Genomic DNA, 19,898 nt, shown 5'->3' on the forward strand with positions numbered 1-19,898 from the left:
TTTAGGAAATAAGTTTGACTAAGTAGCTGCTACCAAAAAACAAACAAACAAACAAACAAACAAAAAAAACAAAACCAAAAACCACAACAGAAAATCTGGAGCCTCCAAGTTTCTCCTTTGCAAGCAGGGAGAGAGAAAAACCTGTTCTTCTTGGAACTGCGCTTGTTCCTGGCAGCCCGGGAGGTCATGCAGCATGGCTCCTGGGCACAATGGCAGAGCTGTACCGCCCACGGGTGGGCACCAAGGCTGTGCCCCTGACGGCTGAACTCTGAGCCCCTGCTCAGCCGCTCCCACAACAAGGCAGGGAGCGGGGTTCAAGGATTTGCTATGGAAACCAAAGAAGTCGGTTGTGCTCAGTAAACACCCCACTGTCTGGGGTAGTGGCCAGTTCTACCCACAACTGACCAGAATAACAGAAAGTGAGCTGCTCTCCTCCAGAGAGGGAAGGCCAGGCATGGGGGAAGAGGAATCAAGACCAGAAACCAAGGGTATGGGTTCTGCCACATGCAGCCATGCAGCCTTGGACAGCAGCCCTCCAACAATTAGCTGGTGCTCTCCTCTGTACTCAGGGTTGTTATCCAAGGGTCAACTGAGATGATGATGGAGGCTATTCCTGGATTGTGATGTGCTGTATGGATGGGAAGTGCTCTTATTGACCTCAGTGATCCCCTCGGGCAGTGCTTCTGGAAGATGCTGGGGTGGGGGGTGGGGCAAAGACGTTTGGGGAATTCTGTTTCCTGTATTTCTCCTCCTGGACTATCACGAAGTGCATGAGCATAGTGAAAGTTCCAAGAAGGCCTGTGGACTTGGAGCCTTCAATTTTGTTTAACCCAGCCTTCCTGTGCAAGCAGCAACCCTGCCTGTGCATGTGAATGTGTGTCCGCACCGGCATGGGCACACTCACAGGAAACATCTAATGACATTCCAGCAACTAAGGGGCATGTTTTGGAAAACTACCCTGTGCCCCTGGAGAACCCGTCACATGATGCCTACACTTTGTCTGTGAGGCTTGTCAACCCAGAAAGCACTATCTGAGAGGAGGGCATGAGTGGCTTACTTCTGATTCCGATTCTTGATGTTGAAGAAGAGAAAAGCGCTCGCCATGATCATTCCCAGGATGGTGAGGGCAGAGAGGATGCTGTAGAGAGGTAGGGAGATCTTACGAAGCTGCTCCAGGATGATGGTCTTGTCTTTAGGCGGTTCGGATCCTAGAAGGCCAAGAAAACGACATCAGCTGAGCCCAGCGCATAGTCAGTCCCTGAGAACACGCTTGCCTGCATGTCCTTGACATCTGCCCCCTGTGCACAACTGCTGTGCAGGACATGCCACTGGGTAAGCAGGCTTCGGAGACTGGCCAGTCTGCCCAGCAGGGAGCCTTAGCCAGGACTTATTTCTTTCTCTAAATAGAATCAATAAGGGATTTGTGATGCATTTAATAGCCATTAGAAGACTAGAATTTGATTTGGTCTAATTACCCTGTTGAAAAACCATCACCATTTATCCCCAAAGGTACCAGTGGCTTGAAAGGCCCAGGGCTGGGTGCTGGGAATGGGTACCACTGGGTGTCTCTGGGGGCGAGGAACTTGGCTTGGGCTCTTAAGGACTCTGCTCTGAGACATGATAATGACCACTCCTCAACAGGGTGGAAACCTTGCCTGTCAATTCCATGGAGATGTATATGTGCTCTGGCTACGGATTTTCTGCCTCAAGGTCATTATGTTATAAAATCTCTTTCTTTTTATTTCATAAGACTTGCTGACTGTGGGAGGCAGAGGCTACCAGCATGCCTTCCCCTCCCTGCTGTGCCAAGCCTGGACTGAAACCGTGGAATGCCACCCCTCTGTGCGACTGTATGGATGTCCCTGCTCATTCTTCAAGGGCGCCAGGAACCTGAGGCAGCCCTGAGGGCCTTGGAGCAAACTCATCTTTATGGATGGTGGCAAAACCGTCCTGTTTTAGTTTTACCAGGTAAGGCTGGTTTGGGAGGAAGGATGCAGGAACACCTCCTCCATACCTGCCTACCTCTCATTTCTGGCAAATCTCCTTTCTCAGCTGCTATTTCAGATCAGGTTTCTGCTGTGAAACTGTGAACATCTGGGTCTTTTCCTTCCAGTGGGAATGTGTGGAATCAGCCAGATGTTCAAGAGGGGCCAAGCCTGGGAGACCCACCAGGGGTCACGATGACCACAGCATGGCTGTGCCACAGGTGCCAGCCTTGGTTATGCTTCTGTTCCCAGGAGGATGGGCAGATGTGGCAGCAGGGATTAAGAACTCCCCCGAACATCAGTGTGTAAAAAACTCTGCCAACAAGTTCAAATGTGTTTGGAAACATTCAGTGGGTAAAAAGAGTTTGAACCATCTAAGTAGTCTAGGGAAGCTGCCAGGTTCAAAAACCGCTGGGAACCTGCTGGCTTGGTTAATGTAAAGCAATACTCACTTCTATGCAAAGTAACACTTATAAGAGGTAGCCTCTAGAGCCAAAAGTCAGGGCAAAAGCAGACTCAAGGGGACAGAGGTAACATCCTCTCTTGCCTCCAGAAGTAAAAGCTCAACACTTGGAAATTTCTACTCTCATTCCCCATACTCATCCCCTCTCCCACACATAGCCTGGGCTGCATTAGGCTGACTCAGGTGCCTTCTGGATCCTGAACAAAAGAGCTGTGGGTGCGCATCAGTTCCTGGTGGAAACAAGCCCATCTCCGGGCACTAAGAAAGAGGGCGAGGTTTGGGTCAAAGGTTACGTGACAACCACGACCATTAGGTTGTGTAGAAACACCTTCAGAAAACTGACAATACCTTCTTCTTATTCTACCATCCTTTCCCCCAAATGGCGCCCCCCCCCCACCATGCATCTTAGTTAAGTCTTTACGGAAACCAAATGGTAAGAGCTTATCAGAGGTGTTAGTAACAGCAGCAGCCCCGTTTCTTGCTCCCCACCCAATCCATTCATTCTTTCTTCATCCATTCATCACCATCCTTCATCCACCACCCTTCCTTCCTTCATCATCATTAATCATTCATCATCATCATCTTTCCAACTGGCCTGGTGTGGGGCACCAGTGATTCAAAGATAAGCAAGACACAGTTCCTGTCCTCAGGGAACTTACATACTAGCCATGTTAAAAAAGAAAAAAGGCAATAACAAGCAATCACATTTATTGAATGCTTACCACAGGCTGAGTACTTTATAGAGCTTTTCTCACTTGGTCATCTAACAGTCTCATGAGTAGAGAAGATTATTCCCATTTACGGGACGTGGGAACAGGTTCCTAGGTATTAAGTGGCTTCTATAGGTAGTAAGTAGCAAAGTTGGCAGGATCTGTACCCAGATCTGCATAACCCTGAAGCCTATGCACATTGCCTCTAGTGATGGATCCAGGTGATCTAATAACATTGGGCACAGAGAGGCCTGAGTAGGAAGCAGGGAGCAGAGTGCAGTTCTGCCTTGATGGGGCCAGGAAAGGCAAAGAAAGCAGATGAAGTGGGAGCTGAGTCTTGAGAGGAAGATAAGTAGTTGGCTGTTCACCAGGAAGATGAGGACAGGGCATTCTGGGCAGAGGCCCAGCACAGGCAGAGGCACGGCGGTGTCTTGGCACATTTGCGGAACTGTAAGTGGCTTGGATGGGGAGATCTGAAAGAGGAGGCAGAGAAGTGGGGCGGGGTCCTTCATGGAGGCCTTGGCACCATCCCAGGGAGTGAGGCCTCTCACTATGAGCAAGGGGGATTATGCAGGCATCTGAGCAAAGGTGGGGTGTCTTTACTGCAGCATGGACAGGACGGACTTGCGCGGGGTAGACTGGCGGTGGGTAAGACCCATTGCGGGCTGGGGTAGGGGTCTGGGTGTGAGAGGCTGAGAGTTGAACCCAAGCCGGGTGAGGACAGACGAGCTGGCCTCTGCCCTGTGTCCAGGGGCATCTTAACTGGCTCTGGGTTCAGACACTGGTTATCCATCCTCTGGAAAGTGCAGGGAAGGCCTGAAAAGCAGAGGTGGGGGGAGCCTGGAAGAGCTGTGGCCTCAGGGTTATCCTGGCCTGGCGCTTCCTCACTATTACTTAGCCCTTGGGTTCCTGGCTGGGGTTTTTTTTTTTTTTTAATTTATGTCTTTCCTCTCAGTTATGTTTTATGACTTTTATTTATTTTCTGTTTGAGTTTTTCTTTTAAACTGTAAACCCAGAATCCCTTCTTTAGCAAACCCAGATCCCCCGAGTCGAGGAGCCAACAGCCCTACTTTGGGGATCAGACTCTCGTGGTCAGCACCGGCTTTGCCTCTCGCAGGCTGTGCAAATTTGGCATTTTCTGAGCCCTTTTCTCATCTGTACAACAGGACTTGCCCACTCACCTTTCAGAATGTTTCTGTGGCTCCATGAGGTAATATCTGACTACGGGCTTGGTGACAGCTCCCTCAGGTAGGAATGAGAAGAACACGCCTCCTCTTTGAGGCCACCTGGAGTTCTGCTAAACCCCATAGATCTAGTGGATATGTAGGCACATGACAAAATAACCAAAGGGTCCATGGGACAGCCTTCTCTGGTGGCCTTGGTTTTAAGAAGGAACTCCAGGCACAGAAAGTCAGCTGTCCATTCTTTGCAGTCACAGGGGAATCAAAGTAAGAGCATCTGGGTGCTATGGGTATGGTGGCTTCTCCCATTGCCACCCAATGACTAGGCTGTCCATCTACCAACTCACACATCCATCTATCCACCCACGCACCCACCCATCCTTCCACTCATCCACCCATCCACATATACATACATCCATCCACCCACTTGCTCACTGACTCATAGGCTCACCCATTCATTCATTTATTCACCCACCCACTCAACCATTTTCTTGATCCATCGTGTATTCATTTTTTCATCACATATCACTGAGCCCCCAACATGTGCCAGACCCTGGCTGGTGGCAGGAATTTAAAGTCAAATAGGATCCAGTCAGGGAGCTCATGGTCCAATAAACTACTAATTTCAATGCAAAGTGATATGGGAGAGGTAGAGACAAAGACTGTGGAAGCAAAGAGAAGGGAGCCATTAGCTAGATTGGAGGTCATGAGACAAGGCTGAACAGAGGAGGGGTCATTTGATCTGGTTCTAGAGGCTAAGGAGGCATTCTCCAGCAGAAGAAGAGAGAGAATGGTTTTCCAGGGAGAGCAGCAGGTGAAAAAGCCTTATCACCAGCCTATCCACGTATTTTCCCAGAGGAGGGGACAGAGTGAAATTTACCTGGGCCACATTTAAAAAGAATTATTCCTGGCCATTCAAAGGTTTAAACACAGATGCCTTGGTGAGAGCCAGCACTACATGCAAATTCCAGTGACCCAACCAAGGAGCTGGAACCCAGCTCCCACTTGAGTGATGGGGCCCTGCCCTCAGTGAGTGAGTGCATGGACTGAGAGGAGAGGATGTTCCCTCTTCTGCATGAAGCCAAAGATTCTGAGCTTGTCCCCAACTCTCAGACAATATCAAGGCCTGGGAGCACCGAGCAGGCCCTCTCCTCCAAGAAGCCCACCTGCCTTACCTTGGAACCTAATGGTGTCGTTGATGATCTCCAGCGTGTCAGCCACAGCGTTGTATTCTCCCACCTTCACCTCCCTTCTGTCTGTGGGGAACAAGAGACAGTGGCTGGTGAGATCTGAGTCCTGTGTTTGTGTCTGGGTGTCCTGTCCCAGCTCTTGCTTCTCCACAGGCCCTGGATACATTCTTGCAGCCTTTTCCTTTCCCAGTGCCTCTTCTAGGTAGAATCACAAAACCTCCAACCTGATGTAAGTTGGAACAAACACTCTCTCACATTGTCTCATCAACCGGTCATCTGTTCTTTGCTGTACATCTATGGATGGGAAGCCTACTCCCCCATCTGCCTGTTTCCAAGTCTCTCCTGGGTCATTGAGCTGAATCATCTCTCTGTAACTTTCCCTGGTCATCTGGCTCTGCCCTCTAGGACCACACAGACCATCTCCCTCTGCCTCAGGAGAGCCCTAGAGACTTGAAGACAAGAACAGATCATCCCTCTGGCACTAACCCCCAACTCCACCTTACTGAACATCTTTTCTATTTTCCAGCTGATCCGGGCCCCAATTTGGGCCACACCCCACAGTGTCACTGTCTGACAGAGTGTAGACCAATGACTGACCAACGCACTTTAGGCATGACCTGTTCAGCAGCAAGCAGAAGGGATCATCTCCTCTTTCGGTCTGCACATTATATTCCTATTAACGTATCCTAAGGTGAAATTCCCATCTTTCAGAGGCCCCATTGCTTTGCTGTGTCCCACCAAACACAAAGTCTCCTTCATATGCTCCTGTTCCTTGGTTCCTCCATATGCATTTATTCAGGTGTATTCTCAAACCCAAGTGATACATTTGAATTTATCTTCATCCTTGATACTATTCTGTTGGTGGGTTTAGGTCACTGTTTCAGTCACTGCCAGGGACAAAGATGATGAGGACTGGCTCAGCGTAGTGGCAGGAGGAATGGCACAGTGGGAATTAGATTTGACGAAAGTTTCTTTTTTCCAGTTTCAGGTAAAATCTGAACGACTGGGTGATCAGTTGGTGAGGGAAATGAGGGACAGGGGAGTGAAGCAAGTGACTTGGGGGCTCAGGTGTCATTCCCTGAGTGGGAAACCTAGGAAGAAGGTGGGAAGATGACAAGTTCTGGATGTGCTGAGTCTGAGGTGCCTGTGGATCACCAGGATGGAGACATCCTTGGGTCTGGAGCAGGGGGAGTGGTCTGGGCTGGGGAGAAAGGGTTGGGGCCATCAGCACGTAAGCTGGGAGTTGGAGCAGGGGTCAGGGAGGAGATCCCCAGGGACAGTGCCAAGCGAGAAGAGGAGAGGACCAAGGGGAGTACCCTGGGGAGCGCCAACCTCGGGGCGAGCAGAGCAAGGATGCTGCAAAGAGACTGGGAAGGAGTGGCCAGAACTCTGGGAGCAGGATGCCAAGAGAGAGCCGGCATCATGGGAGACAAGGAAAGGGATGCTTTCACAGTGGACCTGGCCAGCAATGCCACACGAGGACAAGAAACGGGGACAAGACGCCTCTTGAACACGGGGTCTATTCAAGGCTTGTGGGGGAATACTGGTGACCACAGATGAAGCTGATTCAGGGAAAGGTGGGGTTAAGGGCAGAGAGCCAAAGGCAAGGAGTAGAGGGTGGAGCCCCTGTGGCAGAGCAGGCTTGGACAGGGTTGGTGAGTGTGTGGGGAGGGCCAAGGGGATCCACCTTCAGGTGTCTTTTCTTGTTTAGGTCTCACAATTGTGTGGAGTAGCTGGTTTCAGTCCCACTTTACAGATGAGGAAACTGAGGCTCAGGCAGATTGTAGCTTTGCCCAGGGCCCCACCAATACTAAGAGCAGAGCCCAGGTTCAAACCCAGGACTTCCCACAGTCCATGCTCTTCCCTGACAGGGTTGCCTTGATGGGACCTGTGAGAGGTGACAGCTCTGTGCTGAACTCCTCCCTCCATAGGCCACCTGAGTGCAATCACTAGAGAGAGAGAGATGCCCACCTGTCTACCTGTGGGGCAGGCAGGTCTCCAGAGCTGCAGACCCTGGTCCTCAAAATGCCCAGTGGTTATAAAGCGACACAGCAGCAGGAGTTCCAGGCATGTGCCCGGAAAAGCTGCCTGCTAGGGTTCTGGCTTTAAGTGAATTTCTTTGCAGAGATGCAGGTGAACTGCTGGTTTCTTATAAACATTCAGGAAACGGAACAGGGAATCCCATAGGCCACACTTCTGCCTATGTTCCTTTGAGTGTGGGGTAGAAAATAGGGCTGTAAAAGTCACTTCCTTCTCCTAGAAAAGGTCTCCCCACCATTTGGGAGGCGTCACACTGTGCAGGTGGCTGTCGCTTGCCGGGGTCACCCAGATCCTAAATGTCACATTAGCAGACTCTGCTGGGAGCTCCAGCATCCCTGCTCTGCCTTTTGAAGTCTCAGCCCCAGTCAGCTCCTACTGTTCAGAGGAGGAGGCCCTGATTTATTTATTTGGTGTGGGGAGGCAGCACATGAAATATGCAGGCTGATTGGAATAAATCATCATCAGGAGCTGGGAAGTGGTGTGGCTGGCACCTCACCGCACCCCCAGCCACACAGCCCTCCCCTCTGACTCACACGCCCCGCTCTACCATCTATTGCATGCCACCAAAATAATCCTCAGCTTCCCACGAGGACCATAATCACCATAATCTCTCCTTGGGGGCAGCGCTTGGAGGCTCATAGAGGGGCTTCACACAGTCCTGCATTTAAGACTCACAGCAAACCATGAATCTACTCAGCATAACTTGCCGCAGTCTGTAGGTGAGGGAGGAACCTCACTTCCGTTAAGTGAATGCTCAGAGCCACACGGTGGGCAGCAAACAAGTGGGCACCTGAACTTGGGTGCCCTAGTTCTGAATTCAGAGCACTTTTCCTGCCCATACTGAGCAGGGCTGCCAGCCATTCAGTCCACATTTACTGAGTGCCTACTGCATGCCAGGCCCAGCTCAATAAAGAACCCCTCGAAAGCAGCAGCACAGGTGGTAGAAGGTTAGCTTACATCCTCATCCTTGACTGAGTGACGTTGGACATCTGGATGCTGAAGGATGTTTATGCTAAATCCCTTAGTTTAAGGGTAATCACTTAATTTATTCGTTCATTCAAGAAACATTGATTGGGTGCCTGTTATGTGCCAGGCTCTGCGCTGAAGAAATAAGATGAAAAAATAAGTCATAATCTCTGACCTTGTAGTTGAGTGACTGGAGCCTCACCCAGCACTAGCAGGTGGGTAAAATTATTCCCATTTATAGATATTTCCTTTCCAGCCTGTGCCCCATGAGTGAGTGGCTGTAACTGTAAAATGGGGAATTTCAGAGCCCCTATGAGGACTAAAGAGGAGACTACAGGAAGTTTCTGGCTTGAGACCCAACTCATAGTAAGCGTTCGATAAATTGTAGTTAATTATTTGAGTCATGATAAAAGTAACTGTGAGGTCTCCAAACACTCCCTGTATTTTCTTACTGCCATCATTCCCCACAATGGTCCCTCTGCTTGGAAGGTAGCTTTTCCTTCTCTCTACCAAACCAACGTGCCCAAATTGTATCCACCTTTTCCAGGAATCCTTCCCTGAGTACTGTTCTTCTCCTCCGAGTACTTGAGTTGCTGTGGGTCCAGGACACTGGGTGACAGTTTCCCTGGTTGGAGCCATGCTCTAGGTGTGCCCAGGCCTTCCTTATGATTCTTGTCACCTGGTCAGTTCTTGAGAAGAACCTGAAGTCTGACTTCTGAGGTCCCGGGCAGCATAGGGTCCTATCCCCTGCATTCTGCCCAAGGCCCTCCTGGGTCTGCAGGGGAAGGATGGTGTCCCCTCTGCTCTTCCATTCACTCACTACCCAGCCAGGTGGTGACCATGATAGGGGATTGGCACTTAAAACTTTTAACACTTGGGTTCCTCGGTAACTAACTCTGTTGTGCAAACATCAACCACTTATTTGGATACAGCCTGGGCCTTGCGGATTGTGGACCAAGGGACTTGTGGCTGGACTAGACGGAGGATGCCTGAGGATGGGGAGGGGAACAGAGCAGAAGGAAGGGGGTTACGGCACTGGGTCTGTCACTGGCTGGCCTCCCTGCCCCACAAGCCCTGCTGTAGGATGCTACTGACTCACTGTGTGACCCTGGGCCAACCATTCCTTTTCTCTGGGCCTCATTTTCTCCATCTGCAAATTGTACGGCAGGGGCTCCAATGGTTCTCAGCCCTGGCCAGACACTAGAGTCACCTGGGGAACTTCTAGAAAATTCAGATGCCTGGGTCCCAACATGGACCCATTATATAAAACCCCTTGGAGGTAGAGGAGTGGATCCTGGGTGGCAGTATTTTTAAAAGTTCCTGAAGCTGATGCTAATGCACAGCTAGGGTTGAGAACCACATCATTAGGACTCCCCAGTGCTGACACTTTCTGTTCTCGGAGGCTCAAAATACTGTCAAATAATAAAGAGTCTGGGAACTGCTTCAGTCACAGAGTGATCCTGCCTCCCCCTTGCCCCGCACACACCCAGGCAGGAGAACTAGTTGTAGGGTCAACAACCTCCTGTTTTAGCTGGGTCCCCACATCCTGCTTCCTGGGCTCCCCACCCCCAAATATTCATTCTTCCTCAGCTGGCTCTAGACCTGGACTGAGGGAAGTATATGTGTGCTTTAAAGTTGAATTGTTCTTGCAAACATAGACTCAACGTATAACTCTGAGGTATAAAACAAAAGACAATCTTGGCTCGATGAAAAATCAAAGATTCTTTAAAATCATGCCATTCTAGGACTCCCTATCAAAATCCCAGTCTCAGGGATAGGAAAGAGCTCTGGCTGGAGGACAGGACCCTTGCAGTGAGTTTTGGCTTTGCCATTTCCTCAGTAAGGAGCCCCAGGGAAGTGACATCCCCTGCCCAGGTCTTGATACAGTGAGTGGGCCAGATGGGGAAATCTCTGTGCCCTCCGGCTCTGGTTCCATGATTCTGCAACTGCTTTGAAGGGTCTCCCTCAGTCCAAGCAGAAGCCTGCTCCCTGAGACTTCCCTCACGGTCCTGGCTCTGCCTGGGGCCACACACCACAGTGACTCCTGCTCCTCGCTGTTCTTCAGAGGTGGGAACTCAGCGATTTCGGGCCTTGATTCTGCTTTTCTCTGAGCTGGCCAGCCATTCCTCAGGAAATGATTTTTCACTCCCATCCACACACACCTTCAGTCTGGTCACTTGGAGCCTCCTCTACACTTGTCTCTATTTCCACAAACAGCATCCACTGCCACATTTTCAATAAGTTAACTTCATTGCCCCTTGTTTTGAGATTTTTAACAGGCCAGGTGGACTCTGGCCAAATGCCCCCAGTGTATAATAATCCTGCCAAAGGTAAGAGTTGTTTACTGATTTATGCAAACTGGCCCAAGGCAAAAGCTAAGTACCTGAGGGGATACAGGATCCAGATAAATACAATAGGTTATTTGCACAGAAAACAGCTTTGTTCTCTTCCTCTTGGCTAACTCCCACTCATCCTTCAGAATTCATCTCAGATGCCACCTCTCCCAGGTAGCCTTCCTAGAATCTGCCAGGTGGAGCCAAGTGCCCCTCCTCTGAATGCCCTTATGACATATCACACTTAGCTGGGGCCCTATATCTGCTCCCCACTGAACTAGGGGCTCCCTGAGGGCAGGGGCTGTGTCTTACCCATCTCTATACCCCCTGTGCCCAGCCAGGACCTGGCATGTGGGTGCCAGGATATGACTGTTGAGAAACTTCAAAAGCCCAAACCATGGGACCAAAAAACAAAACAATACATCAAAATTAAGAACTGTTCACCAAGGTCTTTAAGTTGAGACAAGGGACCAAGGGACCAAATTGGAGAAGATATTTGCAAAGCCTAAAGCCAACAAGGATTGAAATCGAGATTATGTAAGGAACTCTTGCAAATCAAGGAAAAAAGAAAAATCTTCAAAATAAAAGTGGTCAGAGGATCAGAACAGACAATTAACAAATGGCTAACAAGCACAGGAAGAAATGTCCAAACTCATCAGCAATCAGAAAAATGATATTTAAAACTACAATATAATATTAATTTATACTTTAAGACTGACAGAAAATGAGAGCCGGAAACCATCCAGGGTGGGTGGGAGGTAGGGACACAGGACTCCTCATGCTGGTGGGAGTGGAGGTGGGTATGGGCATCCCCAGGAGACATTCGGCAGATTTTAGGCCTGTTCAGTGTTGACATACCCTCTGACCCAACAATTCAGCTCATGGGCATTTGTCCTCAAGAAATGTCCAGTTGGGTTCATAAAGGAAGATGTACAAGGACACTCATATTCATGGAGGCAGGGAGGTGAAGGTGACCTGGGTGGCTGTCCCTGGAGAGTGGAGGGATGTGCCCTGTGGAGTGAGCAGTGAAAGCCACGGCCTAGATGTACACACAGGATAATGGAGGCACCTCAAAAATGAAGGGCTGAATGGGGACAAAGAAACAGGAAAAGGTATATAATCCAGTTGCGTCGACGTAAATTCAAAAATAGGCACACAAAACAGCAACACACACTTTGCAAGGACACATACAAAGACAACATCAGCATTAAACACTTAGAGTGTTTGCCTTTCATGGGGGGAGGTAGGAGTGGAGAATGAGAATAAATGAGGGAAATAAAGGGATAAACAAACAAGAGGGGCTTTCATGGACCAATGATAACAACATCCCATGAAATGAGGAGTGTGAAATGTGTCCTGAGGAAGCAAGATGGCACTTTGTTCAAGAAATTCTGGAGGGGGTAAGTCTGGGATCATTGTGAAGAGTTCCAGAGAGGAGAAGGAAGCCCACAGTTGTCACGGCTCTTCTCTGTGCCAGTCACCAAGCCTGGGTCATTCATAGCCTCATGTCATTGGATTCTCACCATCACTCTCAAAAGGAAAAGGATCACCTTTTATTTCACTATTTTAAAATAAGTGCTGAAATGATGGCTCAGAGAGATTAAGCCACAGTGCCTGGCTAGCAATGATTAGGCATGTCTGCTTTAAAGCTCATGTACTTCTCACATGAGAAGAGGTGAGCTCTCCATCACTGGAGGCATTCAAGTAGAGGCAATGCTGTAAAGGGGAGTCATGTAAAGGAAAGTCCTTCAACATAGAGAGTCTATTGCTCAATGAAAGACAAGGTCTGCTCAATAATTCTGTCTCCAGGCCACCTTTCTTGGGCTCCCTGAAAGGTAAGCCTTGGATCATGAGGGCTAGGAGGTATCAAGGTCAGAGTCCAACTCCCAGCCTGAAAGAGCCCGTATTCACATGTGTCCTTCCATTCCTGCTGACCCACACCCCTGCCCGTGTGTCCTGCAGGGTAGTGGGCTTACTCCTAACTACATCAAGTTGAGTGGCAGTACGACAAACTGGCCTTTCCAGACCCATGGCTTAGTGAAGAGAGCTATAATATATGCCTTCATAGAAGGAAAAGGGTATTAAAAATCAGCCTGAAGAGTCTCAAACTAGAGTCAAACTAGCTCCAAAAGTTTTCTAGTAGGTTCTGGGAAATTATCTTCCTGCTTTTATAGGCCCTGGCACTTGGCCAGAGAGATTATGAAGCCCTTGCCGGGGGTGAGGGGAGGCAGGGACTGTATCTTATTCAACTTGGCTTCCCTGGAGGACTTGGTAAAGCGCCTGGCAGATGCTCAGGAAATGCGCACTGAATAGAACCGTATCTTTTACCCTGAAGACCAAAAGGTAATTAATGTCTGCAAATGGTGGGGGTGGGGGGCAAGCCTACATTTCACTAGGTATCTTCTGAATGACAGTTACACTGTTAGAGCAGTGGAAGACCCCACCCCTTCAAATGCCGATGGATAAAACTCCAAAGTCTGAGTCCTTTATGTTGCACAGAAGCAGTGTGAAATTCAAGCAGATTATCATTCACTGAGATGCTCACAAACAGTCCTAATGAAGGCAGGGACAGGGAGTTAGAGTGGCAGATGCTGAGATTTCACCAAGAACAGCACAAACAAGGCTCTAATCATGGTTTCACTCAACTTCCTTCCCTGCTGCAAATTCTGAGCCATGTTTAGACTTCGTTAGTAACATGAATTTTTTTTTTCTCTTAAGGGGAAAAAAAAGCCAATTCCTTGGTATTCATCCCCATCTACACGTGGTTTGGTGGAAGTTAGCGATGGCGTGGGGGAGCGGTACTGAACTTGGGAGTTGAAAGTGGGTTAGGCCCACTGTACCCTAAGTGTGTGGCTGGGGGATGCTAGTACTTGCCTTACCTACTGCCATGGGTGGGTCCCTCAGGTATGGCGCCTGGACAAGAGTAAGAATGCATGTAATTTATTTAGAGGTGATCCTTGAACACACTGATAGGGGCCTGGGGAGGTAAGACAGGGAAGGGAAGGGAGCCAGGGCAAGGTGCGTTAATGAGCAGATTTCTCAGCGGCCAACTGAGGCTCAATCCCAGGGGACCTCTGGAAACAGAGGAGAACACTCCTTGGAGTTCTTGGGAGTTTCTACCCAAGGGGAAAGGACGCTGGGGGATTTATCCTCCACTTCTCATCCATCTCTGGCTGAGGGCTGACAGGGAAGCATTAACTCCCTGAATACCTGTCTTGCTCTTCGTACAGGGTGAGAGGTGAAGGTACTCTTAATAAGATGCTTGTTTGGAACCACGGATGCTCAGGGACTATGGGTGAGAGACTGATGGCATCCGCTGCATCGACCCTCTAGGATTGTCCTGTTGGGAGGTAAGCGCGCTGGGAAGCCTTGAAAATGGAGGGAAGCTGGGAGTGAGGAAGGTCATGCTTAGGGCTCTGGAGCCCTCTCTGGATTCAAAATGCCTCAAGAGGGACCATGGGGCCAGCCTTGGCACGTTATTTTAGAGTGGTTCTGTCTATCCAGCACTCCTAAGTTTGCAAAAAAGGCTATTTCTCCATGAACAACAACGGCCACCATCGTGAAGTAGCTTCAGTTCACATGCCTGTTGTCAAGACCAACTGCTGTTTGCCAGACATCCTGACTTGATTCAAGCCACTGGAAACCACAAGTAAATGAACATGCTCTCAGATTTCTAAGAGCCATATCACTAATCAATTCAGTAAACATTCACCAAGAGCCAGCCAGGAGCCAGGCAGCATGCTAGTGACGTGACTAGCTTCCCAGCACTCGAGGGTTTATGGAGCAAAATCTCATTTGGCCCCCACACCAGCCCCAGGGGACAGGCAGGGCTGGCATTAGTGTCATCCCACTTTCCAGAGGAGGAAATTGAGGATTAGGGAGATAAAGCAACTTTCCCAGGGTCACACTGCTGGTAAGCTTCAGAGCAAGGGCTTAAATTCAGGGCTTAAATCTCCAAATTAATTCAATAAATTTGTACCTGGGGCTTACTGAGTGCCAGGCCCTTGCAATACCAATCCCATCACTCTGGAGTCAAAAAGAGCAGGACCGTGGATTCCTGGCTCCCCTTTTAGTCTTCTCCCCCAAACTCCCTCCCATGTCCAATTAATCTGGTTTTAGTTTTACAAAGGACTTAACAGAGCCTCCTATAAAATGCTTCCTCTACTACAGGAAAAGGGTTTTGAAAGCACCGGGAACTTCGCAAATGAGAAGCCAAAAAAGCATCTTTCAAGGTCTTCAGAAGGAGGGTGAGATGGGCCAACTTCCAAGATCCTGCCAGTGAGCCCTGAGACAGTCTGGGTGGGAGCTCAGGAGCAGACCCTGCATAGGGAGCCCCACTGCTGGGCTGGCTGTTTGTGAGTCAGCTCTGCTGTTCCACTGTCCCTTCTTAAAAGAGGGCAGGAGGCCAGGGAGAGAGGAACAGATAAGGAGAGAGAGGGCTTGAAGGGCACAGCAAAAAAACAGCATGGTGACTCCGATTAGAAGCCTTTTGCGAGGTAATTCAGGATCTAGTAAACCCAAGATAGGGGGCAGGCCCACCCTCTGGCTAAATTCCTGGAAGGTCCTAGAAGACAGAGTCTGGACCAGCCCCTCTTGGAGGGGAACCAGGAGCCCAGAAAAGAAAAGGGATGAACTCACTGTCCTACAGCAAGTCCCTTCTCGTATCTGAACCTCAGTTTCCCCTCTGTGAAATAAGATGACAACCAGGAGCCCTCCCAGCCTGGACAGGCTACCCAATAATTCAATGCCCCTCCATCCTGGCAGCAAGGTACTTCTGAGACTCTATGAATTTGGAAAACTGTTGTGCTGATGTGAACATGCCCCTAGCGCAGCATCCCTCTGCCAACAGGACTCAATGTCTGCTTTAAAAACACGTAAATGGGAGTATCTCCAAGACTCAGCTCTGACATCCAATAAAAGCTGGACACAAACGTGGTGATGAGAGAACACTTGGGCATAGGTATGCATGTGAACACGTGGAGGCCAGCACTTGAGGAAAGTCGAGGTCCAGTCCCCACTCTGCCACCAGCCAGCTGGATGTCCCTGGGGAGATCACTTCCCTTCCCTGGGCCTCAGTTTCCCCATTTACACCATGAAGTCATGGGACGAGGTCATCTCTTTGGCCCTGCCCCATGTGACACCCCACACGTCATTAAGTGTTGGGAGCAGCCGTAAGGGGTAGGCAGACAAAAAGGCACGCAGAGGGTTTCTTTCAACACACCAAGAAAATGTGGATTTTCTCCAGAAAAATGTCATAATTTAGACTAAATGCTAATAAGAACTACTACTACTTACTGAGCAAGAAATATAAGCACATGTTTCTCTGTGTTATCTCACCTAGCTCTTCCCATGTCCCAAGAAGGTAGGTAGGGTCATATCCTTATTTTACAGATGAGGACATTGAGATTCAGAGACGTTAAGTCACTTGCCTGATGTTCTACAGCGATTTGAGCTCAGATGGTTTCAAACCCACCTCTGAACTACTGTTTGCTACACTACTTTCCTTATAAATACCTAAAACCAGTCACTGGAGTTGGTGTCTCATCCTAACATTCAGGGGGGAAAAAAGGCAATAAAATTGGCATGCAATTGTAGCTGTGACTGGCCAATCAATATTTTACAAAATATTCTCCTAGAACGATATAATTTGAGAACTGGAAATGTGACAAGAGAATTTAGTTGCAATCACTCAAAAAAAAAAAAAAAAGTAAGTATCTTTGCCAAGATGCTTACTTTGTTCAACCAATGAAGAAGTAAGACTTAACAAATGGGAAAATAATTCCGTTTGCCTAAAATTACATCTTTTGTGCACACCAGAGAGCTGACACGCGTTTCAATTACCTGTCACGGGAAGACAAATGGGTGAACCTACAAGACTGCATTATAGGGTGATGGTGCCGAAGAACACCTGCCCTGATTGATCTGAATCCGGCTGGGATTCGTCTGAATGAATCTGAAAAACCCGATTTCATTTCTTGCTTTCCCCTCAATGACTCTGGGATCTGCTCAAAGTGAGTGGACACAGAAGGCCCTGCCCTTGTTTCTGGATTTTCTAGAAACAGTCAGAGGCTGAAAAACACTGCATTAATGATGCATTAACCATGATGTCTCATGGTTCTGGCTAACAACCCTGCTAATGACCATACTGGGCTGACCTGAGGTTCCTCCAGGGACAACACCCATCCCTGCTCTTCACCGATGCCCTGTGGGCTCTGACAAGACACTGCCCCTCTCTGGGCCTCTGTTTCCTCCTCATCACATGAGGACCTGGGTCTGGATGGTTGCTGAGGTCCCCTCCAACTCTGACAGCAGAAGAGTCTGACAAATGATCTGGTTTCTTAAAAAAACCAAATGGTCTGTAAACAGTGTGTGTGGGAGGAGTATAGATTAAAAGAGACTAAAAAGGCACATCAACCAGATGCAATGAGTGGACCTTGTGTGGACTCCCCAACAAACCAACTAGGGAGTCATTTCTGAGACAAGGAGAGGATCAACATAGACTGGGAATAAAGCATATTAACACTTGTTAAATGCTTAGGGTGCAATAATAGAATTGTGGTTATGTTTTTAAAAGCCCTTATCTAGTAGAAATGCATACTTCAGTATTTATAGATTGAAATGAGATAATGTCTGGGAGCTTCTTTGAAATATTACAGCAAAAAGCGGGGGGGGGGGGGCAGGGGAATGGGGTGAGTCAAGATAAAACACAGTTGGCAAAGCGTTGAAAACAGTTGAAGCCGGGTGATGGGTACATGGTGTTCACTATGCTGTTCTCTCAGGTTTAGGGTCTGTTTGAAAATTTCTATAATCAAAAACTAAAACAATGCAAGATCCCTCAGAATATTGGCACTGACTTAACCGCCACTCCCCATATTTTCGTGAGCCTGGGTCACGTGGAAAGACTTGAATAGGCCTGAGAAATAATGCAGTTGAGAAAAAATACTCCGAATAAGTTGAAACTAATGTTTTCACAGAGAAGTGTTTCCTATTGATTCTGCTTTCTCTTACCTGGAACATCGTACTTTCATTTCTTTTTATGTATTTTATTGCATAAACACAACATCCCTGAATATAGAATTCATCAACTAGAAAGAATAAGCATCAAAAAGCCTACCTTGAAATTGAGTAAACTTAATGGTCCCCATTCTCTCCCCGTTCCGGAACACAACTTGACCCTAAAAACAAAACAAGACAAACAAGAACAAAGAAGAAATGCTACATTAGCCCAAACACTACTGATCTCAACTGAAATTCGTTAATTGTACAATGCGATTATTATTACTGGATAAAGAATAGACTCCTGTTGGATCACAGATGCAAAATTAAATGAATTGTTTTTAAACTGGTTGTGATATTTATCTCGTAAGTTTGAGGAGCACAAAATCAATAATGGAAACAACACATGTAAATTAAAGCTGAGATACACATCATCATTATCACCATGACTATCAAATGCCCATGTGCCCTGTGTTGTTCCAGGACAAGGTCTTCCAGGGTGCTGGAAAGATGGAGGCAGAGATGAAGCCCATGGAACCTGGCCCTGCCTCTGTTTCCAAGCCTCACCCATAAAGATGGAGGGCTTTGCTGAGGTTGTTTGGCTGGAGGACCAGAGGGGGCTAGAGTTTGGTTAGTATTTCTTACTCAGGACAGAGAATGTTTTTTTAAGTTCTTCCTGAGCAGTGACATCAGCCCCAATTATAACTGGGATATGGGGCAGCACAAAATTAAGCTTCCTGAGCCAATGAGACCTGACTAGTGTCACAGGCAGCTAAGCACCCCTCATTAGTGACCCTGGGGGCGAAAGACAGCATTATCTGCTGCATCTGCCTTGCTGGCTAGTATCTGGCTTCCACACGCTGGGCTAAATAAATCAGGAACATAAATAAAGAGGGGGCGTGGTCTCTCCTTGCCTATTTATGGTGCACCTAAAATTCTGCAACCCTGCAAGGAAATCGACACGTTATATCAATGAATCTTTATGACAAGCTTGAGTGGAAGGAGGATGATCCTGATTTTACAGATCAAGAAACTGAGATTGAGGGATGTTATGCCAAGGTCACTGCAAGTGAGGCTGGTGGATTCCAATCCGAGTTTGATTTTAATGCCCATGCAACCTCACTATAGCATATTGTTTCTGATTCAGAAATAAATTTCTTCCTTTTTTTCCATTAATGTGAAATTAAGAGAAGAAAGTGTCTTAAAGGTACACTGCTTTACGCACGCAGTCACGCTCTTGTGTCCCCAATCAGGCAGTGGCACCGACAGTACCACGGAGCCCACTCAATTCTCAGGAGAAATCACCAGAAAGTACCTAGCTTCCCTGGGTGGAAATCCAAAGTCTGAGGCCCTGAGGCTTTCGGAACAAAGAGAATCACTCAACGTGTTCTCAGAACAAGAAACACCTTCTAAGGCCACTTTGACACCATTTTGAAATCCTGCAGACAGCTGCGAGTAGTATCAGTTTGAAACTAACGCCCACCAAATTCTATATTCAGGTGATGGTAAGCAATTCCCTGGAGTGTGAAAACACTTCAATGTAAGGTGAGACAGGAGCTGTGATTTTATTTCCAGGGATGATTGAAAAACAGAGAACATCTTCCAAAAGGATCACTTTTATGGAAATGGACCACTTTGCATGGGTGGAAAAGATGCAGGTTCTGTCCACAGGACATTTCTCTGTTTGACAAAGGTAGAGATCTAACTAATTCACCCATCTCCTGCCAAGCTTTGAAGAATCCCAGAGACTTCTAGATATAAAACGTGGACAAATTCTGCAGAATCTTTATTAGTTAACTTAAAAAGAATATGCAATTATATTCAAAGCTTGGATGGAATAACATAGGAGTGGAATATAGGATGGGGATGAGGAAGACTCTCCCCTTACTATCTTGGTTCCCCCCGACCTCCTTTACTTTTTAAACAAAGCTAATTAGTCCATCTTTGAAGGAAGACCTGTCATATTTTATTTCTCTCACAGTAGCTATTTTTACCCATAGCAGCTCCTCCTAACTCCTTGATTTTTCAGGTAGT

At 48.0% G+C, this 19,898-nt stretch overlaps 1 protein-coding gene across 2 annotated transcripts in view; it reads right to left on the reverse strand.

Annotated features, from left to right (window-relative positions):
• The window catches only part of GABBR2 (gamma-aminobutyric acid type B receptor subunit 2), a 353,289-nt gene that overhangs the window by 76,602 nt on the left and 256,789 nt on the right, over positions 1-19,898 (reverse strand). For both annotated transcript variants that reach the window (XM_010977466.3, XM_031450080.2), the window contains exons 8-10: positions 17,983-18,043; positions 5,515-5,595; positions 1,058-1,208 (exon numbers count right to left, since the gene is read on the reverse strand). In XM_010977466.3, coding sequence (XP_010975768.1) covers positions 1,058-1,208; positions 5,515-5,595; positions 17,983-18,043 — 293 coding nt within the window. The remainder of the gene's footprint in view (positions 1-1,057; positions 1,209-5,514; positions 5,596-17,982; positions 18,044-19,898) is intronic.

This window comes from Camelus dromedarius, chromosome 10 (genome assembly GCF_036321535.1).
Source record: "Camelus dromedarius isolate mCamDro1 chromosome 10, mCamDro1.pat, whole genome shotgun sequence".
Lineage (NCBI taxonomy): Eukaryota > Metazoa > Chordata > Mammalia > Artiodactyla > Camelidae > Camelus > Camelus dromedarius.